Here is a 9,595-nt window from a genome sequence, read left to right as displayed (position 1 = left end):
GATCTGTCAAACTTGATGAAAATACAAATCAAAATGCGTATTATATATAGAAAATACTTTACCTAATGAACAAGATAAGTAAATATGCGTGCTTAAAAAAATATTACACCTTCACTTTAATCTAGTTTTATCCCCAATCTTCACTACCATATAATGTCCATCACTTTACTCATTGGACAAGAAAAGTAAAATTCACAGAAAAAGGATATTTGCTTTTACTGTTCTTTAATTTAACTGTATGTCTCTTCCTTTGTTTCCATGCGGCTTCTCCTTTTATTCATTCCTTGCTTGGCGTTTACTAATTTCTTAGGATTAGATACCTAATTCATGTTTTTCGACAGGCTAAGCATCACGTTTTAGTATATAACACACAATATACTGGTATATAGGAAAAACAAAACGACAATTAGGTTTTGGAAGAGCCACACAAATAAGGGCTAATTGGAGTAATGAAATAAGAATGAAACATGTGCAAGGGAGCCACAATAAGAAGAGATTTCGAATAAGAGAATTTTTGAAAAGTAATTACCCATGAGAAGAAAGATTATATTATTTTTAAAATTATACGATAGGTCATTTGATCAAACATGTGAGCACTACTTATTCAAAACAACTTATTTATGCAAAACGGCTTATTAGGATCTCTTTTTAAAAAACAACTTATTTATACAAAACAGCTTATCAAGATCTCTTTTTAAAAAACTACTTATTCAAAACAGCTTATTTATGCAAAACGGCTTATTAGGATCTCTTTTTTCAAAATAACTTTATTCAAAACAACTTATTTATGCAAAATAGCTTATTAAGATCTCTTTTTTCAAAATAACTTATTCAAACCTGCTTATTTATGCAAAAAAAACTTATTAGGATCTCTTTTTTATATTCAAAATAGCTTATTTATGCAAAACAGCTTATTAGGATCTCTTTTTTCAAAATAACTTATTCAAAATAGCTTATTTAAGCTAAACAACTTATTAGAATCTCTTTTTTCAAAACAACTTATTCAAAATAACTTATTTATGCAAAACAGCTTATTAGGATCTTTTTTTTCAAATTCATGATAAAATGAATTAGTATGAAGCAGTGGTAGTTGATGTTATTAAATTTTAAATATTATGTAACCAAAAATAATCTTAAATATTAACATCAATATGGAACTGGTGATTGGAAAAAATGAACATACACATCCTCCGTCGATCAAATTGAATCGAACAAATATATAAGGTTTTAATATGTGTTTAATCCCTCCCTGCAAATAGAAGTTATTTAAAAAATGGTCCATGTATTCGTTGTTAATCCTAGCAATTTGCCCTCCCAAAATTTAATCACTTAAAAATTAGTCCCTCAATCCAATTAATCAGTGCCACGTCACTGATTAGCTGATATAACTTTTGAAAAGACCAAAATACCCATGGCTTCATCTTCGTTTCCTTGCAGATTCACCTGCAACTCCCCCTTGTTATTCTCCCAGCAACACAACTTTACCATAGTTTCTAAATATCCAGAGAAACAAATTGCAAACTCACCAAATCCCAATCAATTGTCATGACAAACAAAAGCTTCAAGCAAAACATTTCTGAAATTAAATCCAGTTACTGAAATCAAATTGAATCAGTAAACTGAAATCATAACCCACAGATTCAGCAAGCACAATAATATCAACAACTTTATGGACCATTATCTTCAACTATGGGTTCACCATATTATTATGGGTATTCTATGCAAGCAGCAGCACCAAGGGGTACATTTTCAACACCCCAACCACATCGCATACCAGCTGGACCATCCTATATATATATATATATATATATATATATATATATATATATATATATATATATATATATATATTATCCTACTACACCAATGGAAGGAGGTTCTTTCTCTGCTGCATATCGTCAACTTCAACAACCATTTTCATCTTCAATTTTCTTCTTCCAATCCAATCCCATTCTTTTATTCACTTTCAATCTTTTTGGAATTCTAAACCCACCACACACCCACCCATGAAATTCCAATTCATTCTTCTTCCTCTCCCTCTCTTTCCATTTCACCACCACCAAAGACACAAATAACACAAAATTTGAAGTCGTTTTCTCATTTCTGGATTCTCTACAGAAGTAAAAACATGCAAAAAAATAAATAATATGAAACTCGAAACAGAATTAGAAAACAGAATGAGCGTTGAATAAAATTGAATTCCTACCGTGAATCATGTTCTGGACGGCGCGGTAACGAGAACGGAGATCTCGACGGTCGTTACTAGTTTGATAATCAACTTCGTCCCTCTCTCTCTGTTTCCCCCAACACCACGTCGAAGAACAAACATATCTCCGTTGTCATCACCACCACGAACCCGATGCAACCTTCTCCAATTCAAACACAAAGTTGAAGCTTTGATACATTGCAAATTTAAAGATCTGGTTCGATTTTATCAATGGAAGGCTGATGCAAATTAGTGACATTAGTAAACTCACTTTTAAGAGAAGGAATTGGAATCAGAAAAGGAATTGGAAGGAAAAGTAATGGATGAAGATTTTCAGAAGATGAATATAGAGGGTATAATGGTCTTTTTGCATTTGTCTGGGAAGCTCAAGGGTGTTTTTGTCCGTTCATACCAACTCTGATAAATCATATGTGACACGTCAGCTAATCAGTGACGTGGCATTGATTAACTGGGTTGAGAGACCAATTTTTAAGTGATTAAATTTTGGGAGGGCAAATTGTAAGGATTAACGAATACATGACCATTGTTTAAATGACTTCTATTTGTAGGGACTAAACACATATTAAAGTCAATATATAATAATAATGACATAAGAATAACTGAAACTGAATTCATGAGAATTGAAATCGATAGCACCTGGTTGTTGGAAAAATTGATCGCTCCGAGGCAGTTTGGCGTTGATCATTTGATAGCTTCATGGAAAACTAAATCTGGTTTGGTATTCGTCGGCCACCATCTCTTCGAGGTCACCAATAAGATTTTAGGTTTATGAGTGTGGTCTGGGTCAGTTTTACTGGTTCCCACAGACTACGCCAATTGTACTTATAAAAAAAGTACACTAATCGTAATTAGGATTTAGCATTGTATTGGTTATGCCTCGAGAAGGCTCTGAAGGGTACTTAGGTCTTTATGCCGAGCTCTAGAGGCTTCTACAAGTAAGAAGTTGGCTGAGTCGGCGCCTTGGGGAGGGCGCGCCCTGGGCCCTGGATCCCTTTAGAAGGGTGTTGAGGCCTCTAGGAGGGTCTCTAGACTCTTTGGGAGGACTTCTAGATCCTGAGAAAGATATTGACGGTCCAATCGATAAACACAATATTGAATAGAGTAATGCTAGCATCAGGCGCTTTGACACTCTCGTTAAGCACTCCCTCTTTTAGTGGTCCACGTCATACTATTCTTTTAACTTTTGACTTGGTTACCGGTTCACCAAAATCAACACGTTTAATTGTTTTTATTTTTTTAATGGATATCCCAAACAACAAGGCATTTTCCCGCGCCTAAGAATATCTCTTTCCTTATCGAGCACATCGTTGTTTCAACTATCAGAAGCTCTGCCATTCTGCCACTGTTTCATGCAGAAAGTCCCCAAAGGATAAGCACCACCACTCTGTCACTTCTTGGTGTTTTTCTCTCACAATTCCAACAAAAGAGTAAGAGTATTTCACTTTTTAAGGTACACTTTTGTTCTCCTCATTGTCAATGCATGTGATTCCCCTGTATTAAAAAACATGAATTTGGTACTATCACTTTGTCTTTGAAAATATTTTATTGAGTTTTTTATGTTTGTTCAACATGTATTGATAATTAGTTGTAACTATTTTTATACATATATTAGGAATTAATGGAACCCATTGATGAAAACGAAGAGCATGTTATAAATGAGACCGTCAATAGTGATTCATATGTTGGTGATTTAGATGCTAACAATTTTCAACAACCTTCTCTTGGAATGGAATTTGAGTCACAGGAAGATGCTTATTCTTTCTATGTTCGATATGCTAAATGTGTCGGATTTGGTGTATCCATTAAAAGCAATCGCCGTTCAAAAATTTCTAGACAATTTATTGATGTGAAATATGCTTGCACAAGATATGGGAAAAAACGAGAGTCGACCGCACAAAATCCACGTCCTTGTTTGAAGGTGGAATGTGAGGCTGGCTTACATATTAGAAGAAGATGTGATGGAAAATGGGTGGTCCATGGCTTGATCAAAGATCACAATCATGAACTTTTTCCAACATATGCACATTATTTTCCTTGCCATAGAACAATCAATAAAGCTCAACAGAATTGTATTGAAACTTTGCAACATGTTGGAGTGAGAACAAGCAAAATCTTTGCCACAATGGCCAAACAACACGGAGGATATGAGAAAGTTGGTTGCTTGGAGAAAGATGTTAGAAATTATTTAGATAAGGACCGTTGTTTGAATTTAGAATCAGGAGATGCAAATGCAATGCTGGAGTATTTTATGCGTATGCAAGAAGAAAATTCAAGATTCTTTTATGCATTTGATTTGGATGATGATGGTCATGTAAAAAATGTATTTTGGGTGGATGGAAAGGGTAGAGATGATTATAAAGTGTTTGGAGATGTGATTTCCTTTGATACTACATATATCACAAACAAATATAAAATACCATTTGCTCCATTCATTGGTGTGAATAATCACTTTCAGTCAAGATTAATCGGTTGTGCATTACTAGCAAATGAGACCTCTGAGAGTTTCGAATGGTTGATGAAAACATGGCTTAAGGCAATATGTGGGAAACCTCCAAATCCAATGATAACTTACCAAGACAGAGCAATGAAAGTGGCTATTGAAGAGGTATTTCCAAATACCCGACATCGTTTTTGTCTTTGGCATATACTTAGAAAGGTGCCTGAGAAGCTTGGTCATGTAATAAGAAATAATGAAGATTTCATGGGATATTTTGACGCATGCATATACAAGTCTCTGTCAATACAACAGTTTGAAGTTAATTGGGCAGAAATGGTAGAGAAATTTCAACTATCAAACTCAGAGGATGGGTGGATTCAGTCTTTATATGAAGAACGTAAACATTGGGTTCCTGTTTACATGAAAGATACCTTTTTCGCTGGCATGTCAACAACTCAAAGATTAGAGAGCATCAACTCTTTTTTTGACAAATATGTAGGCAAGAAAACTACATTGAAAGAATTTGTTGAAAAATATGAAGTTGCTTTGCAAGATAGGGAAGAAGCAGAAATGCATGCTGATTTTAATACATGGCATAAACAACCAGTTCTTAAAACTCCATCACCTTTTGAGAAGCAAATGTCAATGATTTATACGCATGAAGTATTCAAAAAGTTCCAAGTTGAAATTATGGGATTATCTGGATGTCATGTCAAGAAAAGGAATGAAGATAGTCAGCTCACCTCTTTTACAATATTCGACTTTGGAAATAGGGAAGAATTTGTTGTAGAGTGGGATGCATCGAAAGAGAAAATTTCTTGCATATGTCGTTTGTTTGAGTATAATGGGTATCTTTGTAGACATTCATTGATGGCCCTCCAATATAGTGGTATCTTTGCTGTCCCATCACACTACATATTGAAAAGATGGACAAAGGATATCAGAAGTCGGCATCATAAAAGAAAAGTTAATGAAGATATTTGTTCGAAGAAGGAGAGATATGATCGTTTGTATCCAAAGGCCTCTCAATTGTTGGAGGAAGGATCATTAACCAATGAGAGTTATAACTTTGCATGTCATGCACTGGAAGAGGCCTTGAAACAATGTGCATTCCTTAACCGATCCTTAAAAAATAGCCAAGAAAATAGCAGGAAGAGCACTTTGCTTGACAAGAAACTACTTGATCCTCAAGATTCAAAAACAAAAGGGGCACCGAAAAGAATAAAGAGCGGCATTGAAAGAGGTCGAAAGAGAAAATCTACTGGTAGCGTGAAAAAGGTTGGAATTTATTATTTTATCAAACTTCTTAACATATTATTATTTAACATGATTTCTGATTGTTGTGATTTTTGTTCTGTGATTATGTGAAATGAAGGCTGCAATCGTTGAAAAAGAAGCAATATTTGTCACTGATGAAGTTGTGGCTGCATCAACATCAATGATATAAAAGTTCATATTATGTAGGTGACTTTATAGATTTCATATTAAGTGGCTGCACTTTGAGTACCCTGTTAATTATCTCCCATTTTCTGCTCATTTGTCAGGCAAAACAGTAGAGTTCAAGGAGTTGAAGAATCTTTAAGATATTTATTTTAAATTTTTAGTTTTACTCAACAATACTCTCCTAAGTTTATATAAGCTTGTTTATGTTTCATTTTAGACTAAAAGATGTTTTCATTGGTTTAACTTTATAGTTTTGTTGTGTTAAAGGATTGGATCCTATATTACATTTGTTATCCTATTATGATTTATGACTATTTTGGCTGTGCATATTTATCTCGTTAAAATAAAATGGAAAACATATTTATCATCCTTTGAACTCTTGTTGGATTTTTTAATTCTGCTGTAGCAGATGATGGTCAATCAAAATCTACTAGAGTGGCTCCAATTTTTGTTCGTGAGGTATACTGTTATATGCATGTAATATATGATAGAAGGTGTGTGTTTATGATTGAGTACCCTGTTTTTTTTTAACAAGAATAGAGTACCCTGTTAAATCTTATTTTAACAGTATTAGACTGTGTATGACGTGGACCACTAAAAAGTGGTTGGTTTTAATTTTTTTTGGGTATTGATTATGAGTGTGGAGAAAATAAAATGGTAGCTAGGTGTTTCAGATTTTTCCTCGTTAAGGTGGGAAAGAATTAAAATGATTTTTTTGTCTTTATATGAGGTGAAAAGTGGTGTTGAATTCTTCAACGGAAAAAAACAAAAAAAAAGTAGTGAAATAAAATAAAAAAAATAAATGCAATTGAAGCAGTTAGCAACTCAACCTATTCATCCGGTAACAAGTAAAGGCGTTGAAAAATAAGATGACGTGGCGATTTGTACGGGAAAGTGTTGAAAAGCAACTGAGGAAGCGACTGATGCTAGCAGTGCTCTATTGAATAACTCGTCTAAACAAAATCAACATAATCACACCAATATAGTAACATGTAGATCATCAATGAGAATATTAATTTATTCATGTTTCAATTGAAACACACAGAATCAAGAAAAAGACACTCTTTATCTTTGAAATACATACTCATAATCAAGACGTCGATGAAAACTTAACCTAATATTTATTCATTAAAAAAATTCAACCTATTAAGAATCGAGAGAAGTGATGAAAGCCATAACAAAAACAACATTGTCATAACGAACAACCTTTATTTGCTAGCCGGGTGAACCGTAAACCATGTCTGAATGAAAGTAAGAGCAAGGGCAGTAAATGCAACAAGGAATGCAATAACGGTCCAAGGATTGTTGAAGTAAGTGCGAAAACCCAACGCTATCCAACTCTTGTATTTATTAAAGTAATGCTCACATAATTTATCTTGGACATAAAAATATTTGTCGATGTTAGCTACCAGGTCGGTACCTATGATATTGAAAAGGTTGGCAACTTCCTCATCACTCCATAAGGTGGACAAAATCCTTTTTGATCTCAGTACCTTCACATCTTCAGGATGGTCGATGAGCGAGTCCATGAGAGCTACATAAGAACAAATCTGATAGTCGTTGTCAAAATCTGGACACATCTCATATGCCACCAGGTTGAGGAAAATAGCGGCTGTAAAGTTGTTCACTGGGATCCTAGGAATAGTCAGTTTCGCAGAAAACCATCCTGCAGAGAAATCTATGTCTGTTGGCTTTGGTGTAAAGCTTGCCTTAAGACTTATTCCTACTGCTCTTAGATCTTCTATGCCCCTGTATGTAATCGGCTTGGACTCATTTTTCTTCTGACTGCATTCTTTGGATTTAGCTTCATTGCTTTTTTGGTGTAAACCGGGTATCCTCCGCGCGCAACTGCGGAGACTAATCTCTCGAACATTGTGGGACCCAAATGGGCGGCAGGCTCTCCCTAAGAGTTTTAACACTGCTGCATGCCCAAGGCTGGATTCGAACCCAGGACCTTGGTTAAGCTAGAAGAGACCCGTTCCAAAATTAAGAAATTAAGAAATTATTCCAAAAATATTTTAATTTCAAATTTATTGAATACACAAATTTTCTAATAAAAAGTTGAACTACTTATGATAACAGTAGATAGACTTAAACTAATAAAAAAAAAAGTTGAAATTATGATGAAAATATAAAAACGGAACAAGATAATCACTGTTTCAAATTCTGCCCTTAAGTGTTAGAGACAAAATTTAGTGATCAAATATTTTTTTGTCTGTAATTGCTATTGTTGTTTCAATCTTTTCTAGTGCTTTTTATTGTTAACTTGTACCTTGGACTTGGGTGTAGTGAGGTTGAGTTTACGCAGATGATCAAGAAGATGAGTGGGTGACTCATTTGGTAATGGTATTGATACACTATATTCTCCTTCTCCGTTTTTCTTTGGACCCATGTCCTTCTCCTTCTCTGACTGTGCCCAATGATTATATTTGAAGAAATCCGTCATGCTTTGTATCAATTCACTCTCATTCTCGTTTTTCCACAATAGCTTGAGTACTTCATAAGGAAGTTGATTTTCCAACAAAACCACATCCACCATCACAAGAAAAAGTTGATCAACCTTAATATTCATTTTCCCTGGGTTATTACGTCTGGCATTCTCCAAGATATGTAGCAAAGAACATCCATCCACGAACAACATCAACGACAGCTTTTCTTCAAGGGTACCAAAGCCTTCAAGAGACTTTTTAGTTAAAGTTAAAACATCCTCGCTAAAATGACCCTTCAAATTATTGATGTCTTCATCAATCTTTTTGTATAGTTTCTCTGCTTTAAGTGCAAAGTTTTCTGCATTAAGTGCAGTGTTTTCTGCATGAAGTGCAGTGTTTTCTGGATTAAGTGGAGTGTTTTCTATGTATTCTGCTGCCCACTTAAGCTTGTACTTCTCTCCTAACTTCAGATTTTTATTGTCATGATGGATAGGACCTATTGACACCAACTTGGGTTTGTAGTACTTCCTCAAATTTGGTATCTTTCTGCGGTAATATGCCACCCTTTGTATCTTGGGTGGTGAATTTTGGGGTGTTTGCTTTGATTTTTGTAGCTCCTCAATTTTTTCTTTAAGAGTTTGGGCTGCCATCATTCATTCAATACACTAATGGTTGAGGGATATTGATCTTGCAAAGTTACGAAAATCAAAATGCGGATTATATATTATGGACTCGGTGATAGTGCTGTAGTTTTTTCAATGCACTCACTCACACATTTATCTAATAAGTGAAGGGTACGGCTCTTTGGTGAAAAGGAGAACCACATGTGAAAGGGATAAGAACAAGAGAAAATTACTCTTTTTTTTTTTTTTTTGGCAGAGTAATTACTCTTTTAACTTAAGAAATTGTTCATTGATACCCCGCTCGCTTCCAACGGCAATTACCTTTGAGTTCTGATATGCATGCAGGTAGTATTTATTACCTCTATACAAAGGACACAAATGACCTGTAATTTATAAACACAATTTGCATCAACATACAACAGGTTCGACGACAAAT

The 9,595-nt window shown here is 34.6% G+C and overlaps 3 protein-coding genes across 3 annotated transcripts; 2 read left to right on the top strand and 1 right to left on the bottom strand.

Annotated features, from left to right (window-relative positions):
* Positions 1 to 4,349: 4,349 nt before the first annotated feature.
* Positions 4,350 to 5,130, top strand: LOC120577048 (protein FAR-RED IMPAIRED RESPONSE 1-like). The gene is made up of 2 exons (XM_039827950.1): positions 4,350 to 5,000; positions 5,092 to 5,130. Exons 1-2 carry the CDS (start codon positions 4,350 to 4,352, stop codon positions 5,128 to 5,130), a joined length of 690 nt encoding a protein of 229 aa, XP_039683884.1.
* A 6-nt stretch (positions 5,131 to 5,136) lies between these two features.
* On the top strand, positions 5,137 to 6,298 carry LOC112418176 (protein FAR1-RELATED SEQUENCE 4-like). Its single transcript, XM_024774466.2, has 2 exons — positions 5,137 to 5,942; positions 6,040 to 6,298. The coding sequence occupies exons 1-2, from the start codon at positions 5,235 to 5,237 to the stop codon at positions 6,109 to 6,111; spliced, it is 780 nt and encodes a 259-aa protein (XP_024630234.2). The 5' UTR covers positions 5,137 to 5,234; the 3' UTR covers positions 6,112 to 6,298.
* A 998-nt stretch (positions 6,299 to 7,296) lies between these two features.
* Positions 7,297 to 9,352, bottom strand: LOC25480576 (UPF0481 protein At3g47200). The gene is made up of 2 exons (XM_013586964.3): positions 8,380 to 9,352; positions 7,297 to 8,071 (listed from the first exon to the last, which is right to left on the bottom strand). Exons 1-2 carry the CDS (start codon positions 9,187 to 9,189, stop codon positions 7,316 to 7,318), a joined length of 1,566 nt encoding a protein of 521 aa, XP_013442418.1. The 5' UTR covers positions 9,190 to 9,352; the 3' UTR covers positions 7,297 to 7,315.
* Positions 9,353 to 9,595: the final 243 nt, after the last annotated feature.

This window comes from Medicago truncatula, chromosome 7 (genome assembly GCF_003473485.1).
Source record: "Medicago truncatula cultivar Jemalong A17 chromosome 7, MtrunA17r5.0-ANR, whole genome shotgun sequence".
Lineage (NCBI taxonomy): Eukaryota > Viridiplantae > Streptophyta > Magnoliopsida > Fabales > Fabaceae > Medicago > Medicago truncatula.
Note: the sequence above shows the minus strand (reverse complement) of the source record. Positions and strands in the feature narration are given on the sequence as shown.

Coding starts and splice junctions, on each gene's coding strand:
- LOC120577048 (XM_039827950.1), top strand. CDS start 4,350: ATGGCCAAACAACACGGAGGATATGAGAAAGTTGGTTGCTTGGAGAAA. Junction 5,001..5,091: donor AAGTTAATTGGGCAGAAATG/GTAGAGAAATTT, acceptor TTTACATGAAAG/ATACCTTTTTCGCTGGCATG.
- LOC112418176 (XM_024774466.2), top strand. CDS start 5,235: ATGCATGCTGATTTTAATACATGGCATAAACAACCAGTTCTTAAAACT. Junction 5,943..6,039: donor CTACTGGTAGCGTGAAAAAG/GTTGGAATTTAT, acceptor TGTGAAATGAAG/GCTGCAATCGTTGAAAAAGA.
- LOC25480576 (XM_013586964.3), bottom strand. CDS start 9,189: ATGATGGCAGCCCAAACTCTTAAAGAAAAAATTGAGGAGCTACAAAAA. Junction 8,072..8,379: donor TCACTACACCCAAGTCCAAG/GTACAAGTTAAC, acceptor GGTCTCTTCTAG/CTTAACCAAGGTCCTGGGTT.